This window comes from Epinephelus moara, chromosome 11 (genome assembly GCF_006386435.1).
Source record: "Epinephelus moara isolate mb chromosome 11, YSFRI_EMoa_1.0, whole genome shotgun sequence".
Lineage (NCBI taxonomy): Eukaryota > Metazoa > Chordata > Actinopteri > Perciformes > Serranidae > Epinephelus > Epinephelus moara.
In genome coordinates this window covers 17,115,757-17,140,048 of record NC_065516.1, presented here as the reverse complement: position 1 = coordinate 17,140,048, position 24,292 = coordinate 17,115,757, and the positions used below count along the sequence as shown (strand labels likewise).

The 24,292-nt window shown below is 41.1% G+C and overlaps 1 protein-coding gene across 4 annotated transcripts in view; it reads right to left on the bottom strand.

The window, feature by feature from the left end:
* The window catches only part of esyt2b (extended synaptotagmin-like protein 2b), a 54,373-nt gene that overhangs the window by 8,614 nt on the left and 21,467 nt on the right, over positions 1 to 24,292 (bottom strand). For 2 of the 4 annotated variants that reach the window (XM_050056435.1, XM_050056434.1), the window contains 11 exons: positions 21,937 to 21,992; positions 14,142 to 14,262; positions 12,145 to 12,321; positions 11,696 to 11,778; positions 11,208 to 11,256; positions 10,918 to 11,007; positions 10,445 to 10,540; positions 9,664 to 9,765; positions 5,183 to 5,257; positions 2,338 to 2,424; positions 444 to 593 (listed from right to left, as the gene is read on the bottom strand). In XM_050056435.1, coding sequence (XP_049912392.1) covers positions 444 to 593; positions 2,338 to 2,424; positions 5,183 to 5,257; positions 9,664 to 9,765; positions 10,445 to 10,540; positions 10,918 to 11,007; positions 11,208 to 11,256; positions 11,696 to 11,778; positions 12,145 to 12,321; positions 14,142 to 14,262; positions 21,937 to 21,992 — 1,086 coding nt within the window. Of the gene's footprint in view, positions 1 to 443; positions 594 to 2,337; positions 2,425 to 5,182; positions 5,258 to 8,961; positions 9,025 to 9,663; positions 9,766 to 10,444; positions 10,541 to 10,917; positions 11,008 to 11,207; positions 11,257 to 11,695; positions 11,779 to 12,144; positions 12,322 to 14,141; positions 14,263 to 21,936; positions 21,993 to 24,292 lie in introns of all 4 variants that reach the window. The other 2 variants (XM_050056436.1, XM_050056437.1) reach the window with 2 other exon arrangements.

Here is a 24,292-nt window from a genome sequence, read left to right as displayed (position 1 = left end):
TGTTATATATTATATGAATGTAAGGCTGTAATTCATGGTGTAAATTTTAGATAAAAAATACTGTCAGAAAAAAATTGATGGTTCCGAGCGAGAAATGAGGACCTTGCTTCTTTCTATCTCTGTCTGAAATCAAGCATTGTGGAGAAACCTTGACATCTAGCTGTAGCAAGTTACTACAAGGTGCAGGCCAGAGGTCAAATTAGAACTGATCTGAGATAGTAAGCTGTTATAAATGCAATTAATAATTTTCAGATTATTGTTGACACTGCAACACTTGCTTTGTCGCAACATTAGCTCCATGTACTGTGTCACTGAATTTGATACTCATTCTGTTTGAATCAGCACATCTTGAACATCTGTTCTGGTTTTCTTGGCCTGAAATGAATAAGTCTTCCATCACTAATGCAGACAGGACAGTGAGAAGTGATGTAGTCCATCTTTACCCTCAGGGCCATCTTTAGTTTGATAGTGGAGCTGGGACCGGAGTTCCTGAGAGGAAAGCACTGCGTCAGCGTCATGTCCTCCTCCTCCAACAGACTGCTCAAAGGCACCGTCAAATTACCCAGGGTGCATTTGTTCTTGTCATCTTTTACCTGTGTGATAAGAAAGGAGAGGATCAGCTATGAAGGCACAGTTCACTGCAAAATCAAAAATACGTATTGTTCCTCTTACCTTAAGTGCTATTTATCAAGCTAGATTGTTTTGGTGTGAGTTGCTGAGTGTTTGAGATATCGACCGTAGGGATGTCTGCTTTCTCTTAAATATAATGCAACTAGATGGCACTCAGCTTGTGGTGATAAAAGCACCGAAAAAATACAAATACATTTGAGAAACTTTTTCCAGAAATCATGACCTGGCTAATGAAGATAATCCACAGACAGTGTGGTGAGCACTTTAATGTAGGAACTATTTCCTTTCTGACAAACTGCATCTGTCAATCGTATCACCGTGTTGATGGAATCTACTCGTGGACGAGAGGCCCATGACAGCTCAAGATGTAAAGATTAATGACCTCTTCCTCAGCTGAGTTGTAACGTTAGATGGCTCTGTAGTGCTGGGAAAAATCTCTTTTCACTTCTACATAGGTGATACTCAGATCTACCTCCCCTTCAACTCCCAAAATCAGGTCGACTTAACTCCACTACAAAACTGCCTCTGAGACATGAAAGACTGGTTGGCTTATAATTCCTTGCAGCTAAATGAGGACAAGACAGCGATCCTGCTCTTTGTCCCCCCACATAATACTACTGTTATTGCTCAGAGCATCAATCACCTGTGTCAGACCCCATGCTAACAACCTGGGTGTTTTATTTGATGGCAATCTAAGTTTTAACAGGCAGGTAAATTCCTTTGTCAGGTCAAGCTTCTTCCAACTGAGAACTACCTCCAAATTTGGGGATTTCCTCTCACCGTCTTATCCAGAAAGAGTTATTCATGCACTACTATCATCTTGGCTGAAGTACTGTAACTCCCTTTACATAAGCATTTCCAAGGCTACTATCTCACATTTACAACTAATTCAAAACACTGCTGCATGGTTCTTAACACGGTCCAAGAAATTACATCACATGACCGCTATCTTTGCATATTTACACTGGCTCCCTGTTGCTTTCGGGATAGACTTCAAAAACCTTTGAATTATATAAAAATCTCTCCATGGTCTTGCACCTCATCCCGTACACCACCACCTGACCACTCACATCCACCCACTGTGGCATGTCAGCTGCGCCCAGTTTGTGGAAAAGAAAGGTCAGTGAGGGGGCTTTTTCTGTAGCTGCTCCTCGTAGAGGCCGTTAGACAGGCTGAGTCTGTTGATGCTTTTAATCTTTAATGTTTTAATCTCTGGCTTTTAATTGTGTTTGACCTGTTTTTCAACTTTCATTTGATTCCCTGGGTTTAAATTGTGTTTAACCTCCTTTTATTTTAATCTTGTTTAATGCAAAAATTGTTTTGTTTTTTAAAGTGATATATATACATGAAATAAACTTGAAACTTGCTAGGAGACCTGGCATTAGATACAGCTTCCCTCTGCACTGTGATATGATTGGCGGGAGGAAAACAGTATGTTTTCCTTTTTCTATGGCTCTGAGCACCACAAGCTGAGTGTCATTTAGTTCCATTATATTCAAAAGAAGGCAGACATCTCTAAGGTCGATATCTCCAACATTCGGCAACTCACACCAAAACAATCTAGACTGATAAACAGCACTACAAGTAAGAGGAAAAACACATATTTTTTATTTTGGGGTGAACTGTCCCTTTAAGACAAGACAGTTACTTCCACCACTTTGTGTATGATCTTATGAAACATTTAAATGAGTGGTTATGCAGCTTTACCTCCACCTCGAGCTCCTGCCTCCTGGGGTTGTGGACAAAGAATGAGAAACAATCCTCCCACAGTGGCTCCTTGGTCTTGTGCCGAATCTTTATGGGCAGACAGGTGGTCGTTTGTTAGTTGTTAATTAAGAGACACAAAAGAGCAGCTTAATTAAGAGCACAATTTATCTGGAGTCATCTGTCAATGGTCCCTTCAGTCATTAGGACGCGTTGTATCTCAAACTTAAATGTAGACTCATAATATCACATACTTAAAACTCTCAGCATGATACTATAAACTGAATATCATATACTTTTATTGAATGTTTTGGTTATTTTTCTTGTATATTATCTACTTTTTTCTACTTAATACAATAAAGTGTTTAAACACCATAATTAGCTCTGTTGACTTTCATGAGGAATTAATTTCCAGTTTCCCCGCAAGATTTGTTTCCATGAATAAAGAATTAGGACAGCGATAGGCTTTTCATAGTTTTGCCTCTGTACTTAAGCAAATTGGATTTTAAATGGAACAATGACTATGAGGTTAAAGGGTTTTTCAGCTATAAGGGTGTATGAGAATGTCCACATACACACTGAATGAACAGTGTAGGACTCAAGGCCCTTTTCTTACATACATAGTCCCCCATCCCTAGGACAATACAGCAGGACAACAACCCTACTACTACTACTATACTGTAGCACTGTAACACAATGACTTGAATGCGTATGAAATTGAATCGTGAGTGAAAAAGACTTTGATACAAACATGACAAGTTAACAAGGACTCCCAAGGTGCATTTCAGCAAGAAACATATGAACTGTTACTTGAGTAGCTAAAATTAGGGTGTTGAGAAACTAATACACAATTTTGGATGAATTCAGTGACCACGGTGCCTTGTTTGATTAGATGGAAAGATCATAAAATACACATAAAACCGCTTCACCTGAAGACAGGTATCACAATACACCCCAAACTGTTGACGATTGCATTACGTAATACAGGGTTCCCGAACATCCTTATGGACAAAATCTCAAAACTTTTCCATGACTTTTCAAGGACCCATAATAACATTTTTTCTTCTTCTTGCCCTACTTGTCTGGCATTTTCAAACATATCAGATTCAAACTCTATTCAAACATAATTTCAGTTAGAAAATGTGACTGTGAAATTCCATGACATTTCTAGGTTTTTTTGGTGGCCATGGGAACCCTTTTTTCCATTGTGATCCCTCTGAGGGGGGGATTTATATACAGCCGTCATTCAGCTGTATATAAAAAGGTGTTTGCCCATTGAATTCTTAAATAAAGGCTTACATCTGTTGTGCTATGTCTTGTTGAGTAATTGTGATTGTCTCTGAGGTGGTTAAAGTACGGATATTTGGGGACCTCATTATGAACAATTTTAAGTTTAAGTCCTAACATGACTTGTATGACTCTTGTCAGCTGGAAGCCAATTAAGTTGTAGACTAGAAGACAGCAGACATGGATGCTTCACTCACATCTTCAACCCAGCAGCACAGATCTACACAATCAGCACTGTTTCAAGATGGACACCCAAGATTAGTGTCACCAATCCAGTATCTGACCAAATGTCTCCTCTTCTGTTACTAAGTTATGGCACTAAATAACGGCCAGAAAAGTGATTCTGCAGAACATAATGACATCACAGTGACCTTTGAATGTTTGGATATAAAACATAATCACTTCTCCATTTTATTAGACACTGATGTAAAATTTTGTGATGATAAGCATATGAGTTCTTGAGTTATGGCCTTTGAGATCACAGCCACCTTTGACCACCAAAATGTAAGCAGTGTATCATTGAGTAAAAATGGATGTTTGTGTCAAATTCTAAGAAATTGAATGAGTCAAACCCAAGGTAACAGTGAACTTGACCTTTGACCTCTGATTGACAAAATCAAACTAGTTCATCGAAATTCCCTGAAGTTCTTCTTGAGATAAATAGGCTGAATCAACATCTGCAGCAACAAAACATTTTGAATTTAATACGCCTTTGATTTGCAACTCTCCCTGGCTTCTACTTCATGGCACCAACGGCAAAGACTCATGGGTATTATCGTATTTTGAATCCTAAAACTGATAGACAAGACATGACTTCTCAGGAAATCATGTCTTGAAATAATCAAAACCGATGGCCACAACATAAACCTGTATGATCGTGACATACGAGAGTCTGGTGTTTTTATGTTCAGGGACTTAAAACATGACGACTTTATTGACGTTCTTGCTAACTTGCCAAAGACAAGAGTAAACATTTCTCCATGATTCATCCGATGTGGATGTAAACAGCCTCAAATTAAAGTACCAATCCAATAACTCTGATCTAATATAACAAACCTCCTTGAACCCATTAAATGCTTGCAGTAAAACTTCATCACCAAACATACCTGGGTCCATTAACGTGGTTCTTCCGCCTGAATAATTTCCCTTTTGAACCCTTTATCTAAGTTTCCAGTGAGCAATTGCAGGTAAACACACTGAATGTCAGGCTGGAAGCTCTTTAGCTGACTATTAATGGTAAGTTGGAGGTTATGAACTTCATTTAATTTTCTTGTGCAACAGTTTTCAGTTCATCTCTCTTTTAATACCGCAGTCAGAGGGAAATATTTTGTAATGGAAAGCTCCAAGGAAGGATGGTTAAAGAATGAGATGCGTTGGCGGTTCAAAATGTCTTTGTGTGTAAGAATGTGAATGTATTCTGCTGTATTCAATCTTTGGTTGTCCAGAACTTAATATTGGAGGATTGCAAACATAATCACCACCAGAGGTTACGCTTTTCTTCTCATAGTGGAAGAAAAGAATAAAATCTGACAGTATAATGACACCATTGAATATGACTCACCTTGCTCTCAAGTGTTTTGTGTCCAACAGTCAGCTGGACATAAGGACTGGGTTCACTGCTACTCTTCTTTGCAGACTATTAGAGAATCAGAGAGAGGGGTGTTAGCTCATCTGCCTCACTATGACACACAATGCATACACGCCAGTAATGGACAACATAATTACACGCAAACATTAGCCCCTTGAGACTCTGTATCAAGCACACAATGGTGGAAGAGTCTGTAGTTCAAAGGGAAGAAGCATTACCATAGGTTTTGACAAGCAGGGCTGCAGGCAGGGAGGCTCCCGAGGAGACTGCCAGGCTTCGTCTCCTCTGCGTTCTAATTTTAGCATGCTGGGTTTTGACAGCTAAGAATTATTCAGTACCCCTTACAGAATAATAATACCCCACATATCTACCAGCTGGGGGGGGGGGGTCTTAACTCACTCGTTAACCCATCTTCTCTCTCTTGAGAATGGTGCTTAAATGTGACATCTATTTCTCACCAGCATTAGAATTAAGCTCCGCTGATTAACACAATCCCACACTTTGATATGCTACATCTTGAACTGAGATGGTACTTAGCACAAAATGACACATGACACGTTTGTACTTAACTTGCCTGAAAATATCATTGTTTCTCTGTATCGTACTGTAATTCTACAACTGTTACTACTGTCCACAGTGTATGAACTATTACACGTCTGTTCAGGAAGAGGAATCCCTGCTCTGTTGTGCTTTTTGATGTTTTCGCCTTAGAGGAGTTTTCTCTCATCTGAATCAAGAAACCAAGGATAGAGCATTTTGTAAGTTGTTCATACTATAAAGCCCTCTGAATTTAATATATTTACTTTAATTTTTACTAAACACTGAGCCGATTTTCACTCTTACTTCCATATATTTCCAGTGTGTTGGCCTGTCTGCAGGACATTACAATAAGGATTGCCTGATTGCCTGGGGCAAGTAAAGCGCCATGTTGGGCGAGTAACTCAGGTTGTTCTCATGCACTGTTTGTACGTTTTCCTATGAAAAGTAATGCACCAAATTCGTATTTATCCAACATAAGCCTGTGATTTGTATGTAACCCATGTATTTAGGAAGGCTGCAATTGCGTGATCAGTGTGCTAACGGGAGTAAAGAAGGAAGCATAAGGAGACAGGCTGGGGTGGTGGATGGGTCACAAAACACAGGAATATCCCCCAGGACGTTCCACAGGAGACTGGCGTTCGAAAATACATGAAATTAAGTGAAATTTGAGTCATTTTAAGTTGCATTGTCACCATGTTTCTTTTCCTAAACCTAACCACAATAACTTTTGCCTAACCCTAACCCGGGAACTGCCCATTGGTTCGACAGCCCATTGGTTCGACATCCCATTGTTCCGACCATATTAAACTCATTGTTCCGAAGTCCGTTCCGAAATCATCATGATGCCCTGTGGTTAAGGTCTGGTTAGGTTTAGGCACAAAAACCACTTGGTTAGGGTCAGGAAAAGATCATGGTGTAGGTTAAACTGAAAAAGAAAGTGACAAACACATAAGCCGTGAGCCTGCTCCGCCTCAAGCTGGTCGCGGCGCACCATACGCCCGCCGCGAGCCGTTCAGCACCGCGGACAGTCGGACTAATGGGATGTCGAACCAATGGGCTGTCGAACCAATGACATGGACCCCCCTAACCCACGCAACTTTACATTAAGTAAGTGGCTTTACGTAAAGGACATAACGTCATTCCTGGGGCACTAATTTGAAGGATATCAATCGAACCGTTGTATGAGGATACGTTGAGGAAATCTACCAACCCACTTGTCCGATCGGGAAAGTGGTAAAAAAGAATTAAGCACATTGCTTCTTCTGGAGCTGATGATGGAGGTGGCTTGAGAGTGAGCCATCCTGGTTCCTCTCATCTCTGTTGAGAGTTGCACATCTGCGTTAATGATCGCGCACTTGGAAGAAAACAGCGATGCATAAATATATGGACTGAAGCTTAAGTAAGCATTTCAATTATTATAGAAACAGGAGTTTAGTTGGGTGGCATGGGGGGGTTGTGGGCTCCGTCAATCTAACACACAGTTTGCCACAAGTTTGAGCACAAGTTTCCATTATTTGATGAATACTTAAGAATAAAACAATTTGTGTGGGGGCAACTAAGAACTGATTTTGGGAAAGTAGATTTTGGACCCACTTGCTCGACCAATATATCACTCTCAGATATCATGTCTTCACAAAGTTGGTGAAGGCAAGCTAGCATAAAACTTTTTAGCTATACAGCATGGTATGTCTGGAACAGTTGTGAAACTTGTTTACGAGTACTAAGCGTTCATTTATCCTGAAAATAACAGTATATGAACACGGATGGAGCCTTCTGTTTGTACTCTGCATTCATTTCAGTTGTAATTGTGTGCGTTTTCTGAAAGCTTCTGCATACAGCGAAAACAGAGCAGCACCACCGTGGGGAGACCGTGGGGGCAGTGTAGCGTAGTTAAAGAAAGACACGACTGCAGGACATGATGAAGACGTTTGGCAGAACAGAACTATTTGGTAATATAACAACAACATTTTTCAAAAAGATCACCACCGTCTACAACGCTGCCTCCATTAAAAGATACAGTATTACGACCTCCTCCACCATCACCTTGTTTGTTGTTGTCAGAAACTTTTGACTCTGCCCTCTAGAGACATCTATTAGCTGTATCTACTGCAACATAAAGGACACGTTGAAGTATGTGTGTCTATTTTTGTATGTAAAGGGAGTATAAATGTGCCACTGGTGTGCACTTTATGGTGTATGCATTCTCCAAATTATAGTCGTGTACATCCAGGAAAAGTGCCAGAGTTCTCTAAATCAATATTCTGATGTTAAATGATGCTGAAAGACCTAAAGGAAGAATGTGGCCCAGGAAAAGCGGCATATTAAACAACTCCCCAGCACAGACACGAAGAAGAAAATAAAAAGAAAGCTGTGCGTTATAAAACATAATCAGCAGGTTTACATCAATCTGTCATCTCGTTATCTGCCAGCCCAGCCGGGAAGCAGCAGGCATGGTAACAAACAGTCAACTAATGGGAGCAAACCAGAAGTAATTGTACTCCAGTTGCCCTTTAAGCCCATTAAAACTGACACACAATGCTGCAGTGAGTTTCACCGCTGACTGATGTTGCACTGTGGGAGTGCCACTCCATGTGTGACAATGCGAGAATTGAAACTTCCTGGAAATATTAAAGTACTGACAATACAGCCGTTGATTTCTGACTTCCTGTTCCATACCATAGGTTTCAACACGAGGTGGGCATGGTCAGCTTCTTGATTAGCTAACCCAGGCTGGGTTGCTCTGCAGGTTTGCTGCTGACAACCTTTGACCCAATTCACTTCCAATGCAAGAAAAATGAGGTACGGTACGGGCATGTAGGTACAGTCGGACAGGCAGGAGTAGGACAGTTTCTCTTTAAATATGAATGCTGTAAGGGTGTCACAGTTTCAGTCAACTGTACAGGCTGAATACACACTGAGAACACAACATATCTGAGTGCAATATTAGACTTTTGCATGCAAGATCACATGAGTAAGGAAAGGTGGAAAATCATGTATCAATACTAATAAAAAGAAAGAAGCGCACAGCACAACAAATGCACAAAACAGACAATGCAATCATCCATCTTCATGCACATCTTTTAAAAAGGACAATTCACTCTAGTCTGATAATCATCACAGTCACATGACGGTGGATGGTGCACTTCAGGTCACAGAGGGAAAACACAGATGAGGGTGTGATCTTTACTTGCAATCCATTTTTCCCACATTACCTTCAGGGCCTTAAAGACTGAGACTTGCTTCAACCCGTCATAGGTGAAATCTGACAGGTTGCTCTTTAAGCCACAAGGAGATTTGGGGGAGAAAATCACACCCACAGTTAGTAGGACAAAAGTGTTTGGGTATGGTTAAGAGGCATGAGGAAAAAAACCAGAAAAACAAGTTGAAAAACGTGCCGAAACATGAATGATATGGGTGATAAATAAGAAGCTGGTACTGTTGACACTGCAGGGAGCTAACAATGAATATACAGGTCAGAATAATGAGGGAGTTTCCTTCGGGGAAGTTTTGGAGCAGCTTATTTGAGACACTGTGCGCCACTTTTAACAAGCTATCTGTATCTGTCCAGCTACACATTAATTGGCTCACTAATGCAGACAGAAATCATTACGGGCTCTGCTACCGAGCTCTTTGTACTGCAGATATTTTATATCTCAGCCTTGAACTGAGCACCTGATTTAGAAGAATAAGAATCTGACTAACAAGCAGGCATAGCTGAGGCCTCTGTTTTGATGTGTCTGCTTTATGTTAATGGTTGTCGGGCACTCGGGGTAACTTTCATCAGACGTTACAATTAAACCGTGCAGCTAACACATGCTTTAAGATGCAGGTTTTTAAAGACTCCTGTTACTGTTCAACCCACGTCATTGCACACCGCTAATGCTATCAGGATGCAGACGCAGTGGGGGACTCACAAATATTGTTCTATACTCTGAAGTATTGCTCTCACAAAAGACTAGACCCGATGCTCTCCTCTCACTCAAGTTCCCACAGCCTAAGCTGCCTGTGAAGACGCTCTTGGGTGAAGAGGAAAGAGAGTAAAGAGGAGAAAAGGTGAAGTTATGAGGACTGAGATGGCTAAAAAAAAAAAAAGTTGCTTTTGTAATTGACGTTTTTTCAAAGGGTTAAAAGAAGGTTTTACCACATTTGGTGCAATGACTGCATTTAAATCTTATTAAATAAAAATACAAATGTCCTGAGAAATAAAGGTTTTGTAGATTCAAGGCTCTCAAAAATAATGACAAAAGACAGAATCCCTGAGCTGTAGTGACTGGAACATTAAACTTGTTAAAAACATATTGACCCGTTTGGAGCTGGAGGCCACATCCATAATAACTAGCTGCTGCTTTTATGGGTTTGTAGCAGCTGAGATAATAAGGAAAGGTTCACCTGGAGGTCAGGGTGCAGTGAAAACCAAATTCCAAAGAACATATAAAGCAAAGCATTCAACATTATGGTAACAGCAAAGTAGAGCATTCCTGCACACTGACTGATAATCCCTACTTAAACACGAGTGCAACACTGGTATTTCTTACTAAACTGGTTCAGAGTGTTGCAAAATGTGGGGTGTGTGTGTTTTAGGTTAAGAACAAGAAGCCTGCATAAGCCTGATGCTATATTTTACTACAAGCTATAGCATCAGAATAATAGCAATGCCAGCAGCATCAAAATAAAGGAAACATTGCATTGTCTTACAGGAAGGTTCTTTGCTGAGTCCAGAAAGACCACAAGCAGTGCTGACGATAGCCCGTCATTGGCCAGACTCCTGTCTGCGCGCACACTTCGCAGCACCTGATGGGACAGGTGAGACAGAAGAGGCAGTCACCACAAAGAAAGATATCTGCACTGTTAAAGGACTACTTCACCCCCCAAATGACCACTTGTATATCAGTAACTCTCCCTGTGATACACTGAATTCATGAAGAAAACTTTGCTTTTTCTCTCATGCATTTACGGTGAATGATGAAACCAAAAATGGAGAATGGACAGTGTTCAACAGCAAAACGATATCAAAACATCAGTTTTTCTCTGTTTTTGGATTCTTTGTTCACCATGGAGGCGTGTAAGAAAAACAAAGTAACACAGAGTGAGTAACTGGTATACAAATTGTCAATTGAGAGACAAAGTGTTCCTTTAAAGCAAGAAAGTTGTTTTTCTCAGTGCTGTACCTGGTCCAACCTCTCAGGAGTGGAGAGCAGAGACAGCCACTCCAGTTTCAAGTGGAGTTTCCCAGTAGGAGCTTCCTCCAGGTTAAACCACTGCAACAGCAATACAAATTGTGAAATCATTGATTCAAGCCTTTAAAAAGGACCAAACTATTGATTTTTGTAACAACTGGATAAAAAATAATCTTCAAAACCTAAATGATGTTGAACTACTACATAAAAACATAATGTATAAACTCTACACAAATTCTAATTAAATGAGTGCTATAATTTCCCCAAAAATATTGTCTTACCTCATCAACTTTCTGTTCTTTGTGCAGCTCAGTCATATCGATCATCAGGCTGTGAATAATGACGAATGATTACTCAGACTAGGAACAGTAAGCAAAGAAATCACAACAATTAATCTAAACAGAGGGGGTCCAGTTATCGATCGGCTGCTTTGTGTTGTCAGCGCTGGGTGTTGTGTTACATCCTTGGGGTAAAATCAATTGACTTTGCCCTTGGGCTCGGAACTGTGGGATACCACCTCTTCTTTACTTTAACTGATGTCTACTAGCACAGATACTTTCATCACACTTTCCCCTCAGGTATCAACATTGTGTTAAGGACACAGTTTGTAGTGCAATACCAGATCCTTAGGTTGACTATACATACAGTAGCTGATCCATTAAAACAAAGCTTGCTGTTATATATCTGGCATATTGCTGATGTGCAAAGAGACGCTGTTTCTCACAAAGTGTATTTGATAAGATCAGAGCAGAAAATGAGAGGAACCCACCTTCCCAGGAAATCATCTTTGTCCGGATCCTCATCAAACAGCTCAATCTCCAGGTGTTGACCCGAGTGCTCGTACACCAAAGCCTGATGAAGACAAGCACATATTGATGCTTGATCAAACAGGCATGTCCAGTCAATAAACTAATTACCTCCTTTAGAGGAGAATTGTGTGAGATTTAGGGGGATTTAGTGGAATCTAGTGGGGAGAACTGCAGATTGTAACCAGCTGAATCTTCTCCCAGTTAAAATTCCTTCAGAGTTCATTGTTCAGGAGGTTTTTAGAGAGCGCTGAATTATCTGCAGAGGTCTCCTCCTCTAAGGAAACATGGCCCCCTAAATCCTACACACTGGACCTTTAATGCAGGTTGGGAGAATACACTTGTTTTCATTGTTAGCTGAAACTGCATTGTGATAAACATCCTACTCCAGGAGGCATCCCAAACTTGTCACCTCGTAAACTTCGTTCCATTTGGGGTGGAGGCTCTCCTTCACCGCCTTGCTCTGGAACAGCTGGTTGCCGATCTGCAGGACGCCGTACGGGTCAGACTTGCCCTTGATCAGCCCTCCCAGAAATGTATCCTTCCCCTCCAGATCCTGAGCCTCCAAGAAGTGAATCCTCAGGACTCCCTGTGGAGATGCGCAGAGCACAGTGTAAAGGAGAGGCAACTCTGAAATAGCAGCCTCTGACACTTCGAGGCCACAGTGGACTCAGAGTTGATAGGATGTGATATTACCTACTGGGCATCATGAGGCCATGCAGGAGAAAACTGTGGTTTGTTACTAGGGTTAGGTTAGGTTGATGATGTTATCTATTATTCACATTTTGTTCAATTTCCTATATGAATAATTTATCTCAACAGTTAATGATTTTAACAATTTGTATGGCTGCAGCTGTTTTACATAATTACCTTTTTGTCCCTTAACTGTAAAACTTCCATCTAAACTAGACTCTGTGTGTGTATATGTTAAGTGTCCATTCCACTGATGCTGCAATCAACCTTATTTTCCCTTCATTTTCTCAGTTTAAAAGTCCATTAAGAGAGCTACAAAGATTAGTCAACTAACTGATTAGTCGATCTTAAGAAAGCTTAGTGGCAGCTATTTTGATAATCAGCTGTCTCAGTCATATTTCAAGCAAAAATGTCAAACATTTTCTGATTCCTGCTTCTTAAATATGAGAATTTGCTGACAAAGTCAAGGTTTTGGACTGTTGGACAAAAGACGCAAAGTGAAGATGTCACTTTGGGTTCTGGGAAATTGTGAGGAGCATTTTTCACAAGTTTTTGAAATTTTATAGACTTATGCTCGATGCATTGTGGAAATAATAGGCAGATTTGTCGATAATGAAAATAATTGTTAGTTGCAGCTCAATTAATCTGTTAATTTATTATTCAATTAAGCAAATGATGGTTTAGTCTATGAAATAGTCCAAAAAATGCCCATCACAAGGTGTTAAATTGTTTGTTTAGTGTAAAACATTTCTTCCATTTTAAATCATTTCTGAAGTGATATAAATCAGGAAAAAGCAGAGAATGCCTGCCTTTGAAATCTGACATTGTTGTTGGTTAACTGACTTAAAAGATTAATTGATTATTAAATTGTTTCTGATTAATTTTTCATCCGATATTGACATCAACTGATCATCTTTTGTAGTTCTACATTAAAGGTATAATATGCAGGAGTTCCATAAAAACACTGTACAGACTCATACAGATATAATCCCTCTCACTTATCACTTATGACACCCTAGAAGTGTGTGTTGGTATATTTGTCTGCAGAGACTCTGCCCTCTGCCTGTATTTTCTTATTTTGTTCTTATTTTGCCGTGGTCTAGACGTTACAGTGCTCAGTGAGGTCGGGACTTGATAAAAAGGTAACCACCAGGTGCCAGACTGTAAGCAGCACACATCCAAGAGGAAGCTACGAAAATAACAGATAAAGCACAGAGATACTGCAAACTGCCAAGTGGAGTGAATTTGGGGTTTGCTTTCACTTTCCCCAGCATAATACACCTAACTAGTCAGATTGGCAGCATCACTAGAAAAGAGAGCAAAGGCATGCAGTAATTACAGCCTAAAATATCTTCAACATCACAAAATAATATCTCCTCAAGAATGATGCTGTTTGCAGTGACATATATTCAAGTGTTTGTCTTGTTGCCATGGATACAGGTACTTGCAACAAAGCCTTAACGTGCTCTTTTGCTACTCCGGCTCTTTTTTATCCTGTTTTAATGCTGTGATTTAGCTGCAAAACCCTGGTGACTACTTTCTTTTATGACAGGAAGAATCATAAAACACACATCACACAGATCCCATGAGATTAGGCTATCAAGGGCTACTAACCATGAATTCCCTCAGGAAGCAGTGAGTTTATGAGCTAACCCAAAAAGCTAGAAGAGGCATATTGAACCACCTGTTTGTTGTATTTTCAAACTGAGTGAGTACCTTTGGCATGGGGAAGCGTAGCTTGGCCAGTTCCACATCCCCGACCAGTGGGATGGTGATGCGGTTGGGTAAAACCAGATAGCTGTAGATAATGTCCTGAATCAGATTGTCAGAGAAGCCACTGTAATGCCAGGAGAGAAGGTTGAGAGAAGGGAAAAAAGGGAGATAAATAGAATGAAGCAATGAATTATTTAACAGACAGCACGGGTGCCCTTGGGTTATAAATATTCTCCTTTAATCTCAGCTTAGTACAGTGCATTTCTGATTTACATGCAAGAAGATAGTAGGAAAATTGGAGTCAGTTCAAGCATGTTGGTGCTGCTGGCCAACAACCCTCTGAATGTCTATCTGATCCACTAATGATTCAACACTTCGTGACAACAACAATGACAATGTGGACAGAGAATGGCATTACCGCCAGGCTTCTCTTTATTCATTTAGCTGCCGCGGCGCAGCTGGAAAATTGCGATCGCTGCTGGGAAAAATGGAATTACAGTGAAAATCCATCACACGGTGTTGTTGCTGGGCCTGTCCCTCCAAGAAAAACAGTTGTGATTACTTCACAGCTGTCCATATATCATGATGTGTGGACATTCTAATCAAAGGTGTTGGTAAACTTAAAGTGATCCTGAAATTGTCTGTGGAGTGATTCCAGGACTCTGAAAACACACTGGATAAATCTACAAAATGGGCAGCGGGAAGTGCTGCCATGTGAGATACAACGACATGGTCAGTTGACAAGCTGCCTAATAAATCGGACATTTACCAAAACACAGGACCTGATGTACCTTTCCCATGTGTTTTCTAGTTGTCCACCAGGGTCGCAACTACAGTAGCTAGGTGACAGCCTGTATATAATTAGTGTTATAAATTTTATCCTAGCTGTCTTGCTGAATTAGGTACAGGGTGCTTACAATGGACTCAATTAAAAGCTGCCAGATTCCAAACCAAGAACATCCAGTTACACGAATTAGACCTCCTGTGCTGCCTGACAAAATCAAAATGCTGTAATTACGAACAGTATCAAAGAGTTTTTGACATCTGTTTTATCATGTAAAAATTATTAAACAATACAAAACTGCAATTTATGGACAAGCAAAGCCTCTCAAATTTGCAAAAACTAGGAAACAAAGAAAAACCAAACTGTGGACATGAGTTACACAGATAGCTAGGAGCCTTTAAACTCCACCTTGTCTCACAACTTCACCATTTCTCTAGTTACTGCTACCTGCAAGGCAAAAGCAGCTGAGCCTTTCCCAGCGGACACTGGGAGACTGGTGGGGTACACCAGATTGCCAGACTATCACAGGGCTGACACACAGACACAGACAACCATTCACACTCACATTCACACCTACGGGCAATTTAGAGTCACCAATTAATTTACCCTGCATGTCTTTGGACTGTGGAAGGACGCTGGAGAACCCAGAGAAAACCCACGCTGACATGGGGAGAACATGCAAACTCCATACAGGAAGGCCCCAGCCAGCCAGTGCATTCGAAACCCTTTTCCTGTAAGTGCTAACCACTGCACCACTGTATTGCCCATGGGCAAAAACAAACTACTCTTTTTGACTCTTTGTACTGTCCAGTACATACCAGGTCAGCCTGTCAAACATCCGATTGCTCATGAATCCCTGACTTCTCCCACTCACCCACTCGCTGTTATCGTAAGGAATTGCTCATGCTGAATGCTACAGTGAGTGAACAAGAAGCAACTGCATCAGGCTCAAGCAGCCTGGCAGCTGCACTTATTGAACGAGACTGAATGAACCATTCTCTCGAAGTGGGACTTCTGTTGCTTGCCCAGGACTGACAACAGATTGATGCAGTCAAATCACATTTTGGTAACATCTGTTGAGCTAACATGGCCTGTGTAATATAAATAATTATCAGAGCTTAGCAAAAGTTAGATGTTTTACTGTACATTATTTTGTAGCAATTTTTATCCCCTGTTGCCTGGAATAGCCAATGACAACACTTTAGGCTATATTCCATAAATAGCGTCAGAGCGGTCAGCTTGCCATTTCAACTAGAATGGCCTGCTTCCAAAATTGCACTCCTTTCCTGCTGCTCATTTTGTTGTTTTACAGTAATGCAACGACACTGAATAAATGAGGGAGGACCAATTAAATCACAAGTCAAGACCTCTGCTAGCCAGGGTCCAGAGTGAGTTCAGTTGCTCCCCGGATGGTTGTTCTTCTGATTTCGGTGTTTTCATGAGCTTTAAGATGTTAAAAAAAAAAATGCCGACACTACAAAGAAGATGGGTATCACTGTACTGCTCAGAGTGCTTAAACAACACATTGATGATCATGAAAAGTAAAGAAAGCAGATCAGGTGAGAAGTATGATCATTTTTCAGATTATTATCGACACCACATGAATGCAGCACAAAGCTGCTGAGGTAACTGCTGCTTGCCCCTCAAAGAACGACTGATAATTGGTCAGTGACTTCCTGTAACATCATATTAAGCTCACATAGCCTACCTGCTTACAAGTGGGATGCTGAATCAGTTCATTACAATGAATATTAAGGCTTTTTGCCTTTATTAGACAGGACAGTCCAAGCGTGAAAGGGGGGGAAAGAGGGGAAGACATGCAGCAATGGGCCGCAGGCTGAAATCAAACCTGCGGCCGCTGCAGCAGGGACACTGCCTTCTTATATGGGACACCTGCTCTTCCTACTAAAGCCCCGTTTCAACCAAACATTTTCGGTATGGTACCTTTGGAACCAAAAGTAACTCTTCAGAGCAATCAACAGACCGCAGTGTTCACAACTCCACCTTTTAGTACCAGATCTGTGTGCTAGGTACCCCAACAGAGGGGTGACCAAAAATGGGGATGGTACGAAACGGTCCCATTGGTACCATCCACAACTTTTCACAGTGGAAACGGAAAAAAAGCGTACCAAACTGAACTTCCGCACTGAAGCCCAATGTCAGCTGGGAGAAGCTCTGGCCCCCCACGACCGCTAAGAGGATAAGCAGTTACAGAATAAATGCATACATCTTTGAACTTATTTTGGCTTATTCTTTTACTGTTAATCTTTCTCACTTTTGTAATAGTTTTGCTTTGACTCTCAATCGAATTATTCTTTTGTACTGTGTTGTTGTTAACTGCTCTGCACAGAACCTTGAACCTACTCCTGTGTATACTTTGCCTTTATTAATGTAAACTTATACATGATGACTGGTAATGCATCGAAGAGAAGACCAGCACTAGCTGTCAAACATATTATAATGGAGTGTCAAGAAGAAACTGTAAAAACTGAACTGCAAAAAGTAGCAAAACTCGAAAGGTCCGAAAGGTTGGGTACATTTACATGTGTCGACTCCCAAACCAAAAACTTTTCGCCAAAACTGTGAAAAGAGTCAGGTCGCCCATCACTGAAGGCAATATAGAAATGTATTCCTCATTAGGCTCACAACAACTCAACAACACCCAATAATTTCCTCTCTGCTGTCAGCTCCGACAGCAAACAGTTCAAAGAATACCTGACCCCAGCACACACAGGCCAACTACAGGCCAACCAGTCTGTAAGCACCACATGCAGCAGCTCAGAGACAAAGTCCACTGGCGAACAGTGAGATATGTAAACCAGCTTTTTCCCCAGACATACAGTACATAAACACTACAAACGACGGAAATACAACAAACAATGAAACTAGTTTCAAAATGTCAAACAACCCAGATGTCAGCAATTTATAACTAGCCAGCAGCTATTTGACATTTCAAAGTTGTTCTGAGTTTGCTCGAATTTCTTGTAGGCGTTGTTTGAAGATAATACAGTCAAAGCTGTGAATCCAACAGGGGATTTATAACTTATGTTTTAGAAATGCCCACAGTTAATTTTAACCTTGCAATTTTTTCCTGTCATAAAGGCAACTTTATTGTGATGGGTAAGCCATGAACTTGGATAGGTGAGGGTCATTTCTATAGACAAGTGACAATTATGGAGGCTTTCTCAGGATTGTCCTGCAAAACCAGTTAAAATTCCTTTAAAAATTTCCTTTGATACTGTGAAACGGCACTGAAGCAGCACAGACACCATCTGCTTTGACAAAACCTCCAATGAAATAAACTAAATTAGGCTGGCTCGGTTTGTGTCTTGAGTCAGGAGAAACATTCATTTGATCAATCCTCAGCGTATCTTCCACTGAAGCGGCAGGCTGCAGCTCTTCTCTGTGAGCCGATTAGAGACATGATTCTCTGGTGGAGGACTAATCAGAGACGGTGCTTTTCTCCAGCTGAGAGCTGAGGGTGTAGAGGGATTCCTGCTGCATCAGCGCTTATTGCTGCATTTTTGCTGCTCCCCTGGCATAAACACTGGAACACCCCACGCAACTGATTTGTGTGTGTGTGCACACAAGGAAACAAAAGTGGTACCATTTATTCATTCATTTGAGGACAAGAGTGCTGACTGCAGACACACACACGCATACCTTGTAATATACAGTATGTAGAGCTATGGTTCTGTGTTTTACTCTCTTGTGAGCCATGTCAAAGAAACATTTATATCATCCTTTGACAGGCAATAATGTTTTCAGACATGCTAGCAATACGGCACTAGAGATGGTAATGTAGGTCTGTCAGTAGACCACTTTGATTCAGACTGAAATATCTCAACTACTGGATGAATTGGCAGACATTCATGGTTTCTAGAGGATGAATTTTAATGACTTTGTGATCCCCTGACTATTGCTGTAGTGTCACCATAAGGTGGCATTTGTGGTTTTGAGTAAAATAGCTCAACAACTATTGGACAGATTGCCGCTAAATTTGGTACACTGATGATGAACTGTAATACATCTGGTGATGCACTTTTCATCCAGCCCCATCATCAGGTCAAATTACCTTGGTTGATGACCAAATAACTGCAAAGCTAATAACATTCCCGTCAGCCTCAACTGTACTTTACGGGACAATTATTAAATGTTAGCATGCTAACACACTAACCTAAGATGGCTAGCATGCTAAAAATGATTAACCAATTACTGTTTTAAACATGGACGACATGACCGCTCCCCAAAAGTGAAGACAAAACATCTCCATTGACCCCTGGTGGCTGGCTGCAGCAAAGGTCATAAACCCCGCCCCCTCGATGTTAGTGGATGGGACATACGCAAAACCAGGCAGCAACCACCGGAGCTGAAAAATGAAATCAACACGGACATCCCAAAAACTGCAGTTCTTTGAACGGCCACTTGAGGCTGGCTCCAAAAGCCAGTCAATCCCCAGTAGTAATTCACAGTAGCTACGACCATTTTTTTCACAGTCTATGGGCCAAATTAAAAAACGGCAAAAACATTTCCAGCTGTCAGGTATGTACGCAGCCCAATCATTATGCACAGTAGTGTTTCTCCCACTGACCCCGCCTGCAAGTTCCTGCTCAGCTCATAGACTTAACATTGTGATGACATCACAGATTTTTAAATCACTTTTCTTGGCTCAAGTTAAGTTTTACAAATATCTAACAACCAAAAATTAAGAACAGAAAGAGACAGAATTGATCTTGTTTGTATTTCAAGGTGTCCTGTCAACTGTTTTACAGTCTCTTCATGGTCTATTGGGAAAATGCTTTTTGGGCCGCAGGTTTTTTTTCCCACTGCAATACTGCAAGTGGCCACTAGGCGAAATTGGGTGAAAGGCTAAGCTGCTATTCTGACGGCCTGGCCCAGACACACTCTTGCAACCAGTGCAAGATGGCAGCATCCATATTTGGGATATTTTGGCTTCATTTTTGTACAGTGGCAGGAAGCGGAGACGCGTCGTCCATCTTAATATACAGTCTATGGCATGTTGCCATGTTAGCGCTGGCATTTTGCTCTAAGCACTGTGCCTGAGATCAGCCTTACAGAGCCAGTTGTGCTGCTGGCTGCAGTCTCTTAATCTTGTTTTGATCCTGATTCTATAACCAGCTCAGCAGCGATGACACATCACAACATGTAAACAAGTGAGACATTTGTTGCATAATAATAATAACAGGGTTTAACAGAAACACAGTGGGAGAGCCTTCACGTAGGCAGCTGATGCTGTCTGTCTGTCTCCTGCTGCATTGAAGGAACACTGTCACTGCAGCTAAGATTTCACCATCTGGGCCTCTCCCACAGAAGCTTACTCCTCTTTTTCTGCACGTGCTCCCCCTTCCTCCACGGCCAACACACTCCCACACACATGCACATGTGCCCACATATATATTACATTGCACAGGCGACATGGATCCATTTCACCCCCACAGAGGGAGGACTCAACAGGAGACTTGACGGGGACCAGCCACTGAGCGCCGCCTGTGCCAGCATGTCTCTCCACATCAGCAGGGTATATAACAAGCAGCTGTAATCCCAGAAAATCACATGGGGCATTCAGTCATGCATGTGTCACTTTATTCGGGGTGTAAATAATGTAAGAACCACTCAAGACAGCAGCGAGTAATTGTGTTGGGCTGCTAGCATCTCTTAATCGACTCTCATTTACTCTCTGCTCAGCCCACACAACTACCGGAGGGGAGAAGACACTTAATATAAACAAGAGAAACTGAGCAAGAATGAGGAAACAGGCTACAAACAACACACTTCCTGATGTGACCGGTTTTAACCAAGTAAGATCATAAAACTCTTATCCTAATCTGGTTATTCACAGGAACATGTGCATGTGAACATACCGCATGTCACACATATTTAAAGAAATGCATCATACTTGAGTGACAAATTTAACATCATCAGCCCAGTCTGATCGAGCTCTTAATCACAACAGTAACAAGGACTCCACAGGCATCTAGCAGGGAAAAAAACACATTAGCAGAAAATACTGTCTGTACATTTGACGGAATTTATCTTCATACTAGACAGGACAGCATCTAGTAAAAATACACTATAAAGTCCAGTGAAAGTAGCCCCTGCAGTATGTATTTTCAGTATCGGAATGATGGATGACTTATTGAAAGTGCCTATGAACAGGCCCAGGGGCCCAAAGTGTCAATCAAATAACCACAAAGACACCCAAAACAACCACATAGAGACAAAAAGACCATAAAGAGATGTAAAGGATATGCAAAAAGACACAAAATAACTACACGACTGGGAAAAACAACCACAAAGAGACTCAAAAAAACCACAAGGAGACCAAAAACAACCACAGAGACATGAAATGACCACAAAGAGACACAAAAGACCACAAGGAGACCCAAAACAACCACAAAGAGACTCAAAATAAACACAAGGAGACACAAAACAACCACAAAGACACACAAAATGACCACAAAGAGACACAAAACAACCACAAAGAGACACAAAATGACCACAAAGACACACAAAATAACCACAAGGATCTGCAAAGGTACTGCAAAAGGACACCAAAACAATAAAAAAAGACAAAAAATTGCACCAAAGAGACACTAAATTACCTTAAAGAGACACAAAATGACTAACAAGAGACACAAAACAATCGAAAAGATGCATAACTACTACAATGAGATGCAAACTACCACAAAGTCTGTGGGGTGGGGTGGTCGGGCCTTTGTCATATCTGTGCCTATTATTGTTCTTTGAAACTTTTTGATTGGGACTCTAAAGATTTTCACTGCTGACCCTTTTTTACACAGTCACAGTTAAACAGTGCTGTAGTGTATGAGTGATTAATGGCATGAGAGAAAGTGGGCATATGGCCAGTTTCCTGAAACCAAACACTAAAACCTACTTGTTCTAAAACTAGTTCTAACTCTCAACGTTCATTTAATTTTCTCTTACAAAGACTATTTCTTGATCAGCAAGACAAGCAGGTTTGAGGTTACTTACTTGAGTCCAGGAATGTCAAGTATATTTGTGAGTCCAGTCCAGTTTATGTCCAAAAGCTAAAAAGGAAAAAAAACATAGAGTTGAGCAGGGCTGCAAGTGTTGGAAGTGTGAATGACTTTAAATTGATCCGAACACTTAACTTTATTGTTTCCTGGCCCTGTGCTACACTTACCACTTGGCATCCTACTTTCTGGCCAACAAACTCTGCTGATTAATAACAGCAGATACAAAGAGTCCTACACAAGTCCCAGCAAAATAAAATAAATCAAAAGTTCTGCAGATAATTTGCTGCAGTTTTGATCAATTCTTACAACAAAGCACTACTTCAACTACTATACTGTAGCAACATTAATTATGAAAGATCTCTGGCCTTGTATACTTAAAGGGACTGTATGCAACATTCAGAGCATATCTATGATTCTGAATCTTGAATGGAGGTGGCTGAGCCAGCAGCTAGAAGCTAATGGTGCTAACGGCGCAAAATGGTGTTAGCAACAGCAAAAGTGCTGACAGAGCTAACAGTGTTAATGTGAGGGGGAACCAGAGGGTAGGAGTTATGATTCCTCGCCGACGCCGTTCCATCACTATGGGTCTGGATGGCGTTATCAGCTTTAACTGCTGCATGAGCACAATACTGAGCGGAAGCAATTAGCTAGCCAGTGGGAAATACACACATCAGAGACGGTTCAGAAATTACGACATCGCACTTAAGAGTCGTTTTGTGTATCTGTGTCAGGTGGGTTTCGCCATTGACCCAGCGCTTTAGCAGACTAGCAGCAGGTCCTGAGTCTATTCACTCCAATGGGAGAAGTGAACATAAACACAGATTATGAAGGATTTTTTCGCCCAATCGTCACTGAAGTAAATACTGGACCCGCTTTTCACAAGCCACATGTCTTCCAAACATCCTGACACTAAAATCAACTTTGTTCGAGACCTGTCTCTGTCTCAGCAACACACTATCGTGAGCTCTGGCAACAAATGAAGCTCAGTGTAAGTACAATCAGGAAGACTTTCTTTATGCTTACGTGTAAATGTGTAAATGTGTTTGTGTTATACTGTATGTTATGTGTTGAGAATCCATGTGTGTGTGGCAAATCCATGCTGTATCTGTGGGGTATGTATATACAGTATGTCGGGTTGGCACTCAAGATGTATGGAAGTGTGAAGAAAATTTTCCTAACAGGACAAATAAACTAATCTAATCTAATCTAATCTATGCTATATTCATTCACAATTCTCTCTCGATCCCACTCCCACTGCTTCCTCCAATCAGTTGACCACGATTTCCTTCAGCTATTCATGTTGCTACTGCCAAACTTTAAATGTGTTTTCCTCTCTGCTCCTGTCAGCTGTCATTTTAGGCAGAATCGTCGCACCCTCCTCCATCCCATTCACCTCCAGTCACCTTATCCAGAACCCAGGTCCAGCTCATCAAAGCCCACTCCTCTTCACATCCAGATCCTCAGCTCCCTCTTCATCTCATCTCATCACCACCATTATCACCACCAGCGTCTAGACTCCATAGGGGGGTTCCCTAATCTCCTACGTCTTTATCACCCTCCTGGAATAGATGACATCAAGATGGGGTCTAATCGCCAAAGACTCTTCACATTTCTCAAGTAAATAAGTATTCTTTTCGCTCAGAACGAGTCTCTCCTGATTTAACTAACATGAACCTGTACAGGGTTGAGATATTAAGCCAGCAGATTAAAACAAGCTGCTACGTAAGGCACAAACATCTAATTTGTGCTGTATCTAGAGCATCTTTGCTAACATGCACACACAGCCGGACCAGCTAACACATCACTGAACAGAAGAGCTTGGATTACATCACACACAGAGGGAGAGTGACTTCATTCTACGCTTAGGACTCCATTATTTCACTATATCTTTACACAGTAAATAGGGGATTGCTGCTGTTTCAATGCTCTGAATGTCACATGCAGGTCCTTTAAGTTCATTGGAGGTTTTTTTTTTGCCTTTTTAGTTTGCTTTACCTTCAAAGTGTATAAATGGATGCACTGTCCACAATTAACTATAGTTTGTGTGTCAACAGGCCAGCAGATCCTTGTATGGAAATGACTACAAAAACACCTGCCTACTAAAATATTTATAAAAGCAGCAGCAAGCCTCTGGGGTCTCATTAGTTTTCAAGGTATAATAAGATCATGGACTATATATGTTTCTATGTTTGAAGGTAACAAGTATTCTAGAGTCAAAACCAACTAATTTCCGTTCACTTTGTGGGCAACACCGGACATATGTCAAATTGGATATGGCAAGAGACAGTGGAAGAAACTAAATCAAAGAGAGTGTGGACGGCATCAGCTGAGACCTGAAATTCAGGCAGATC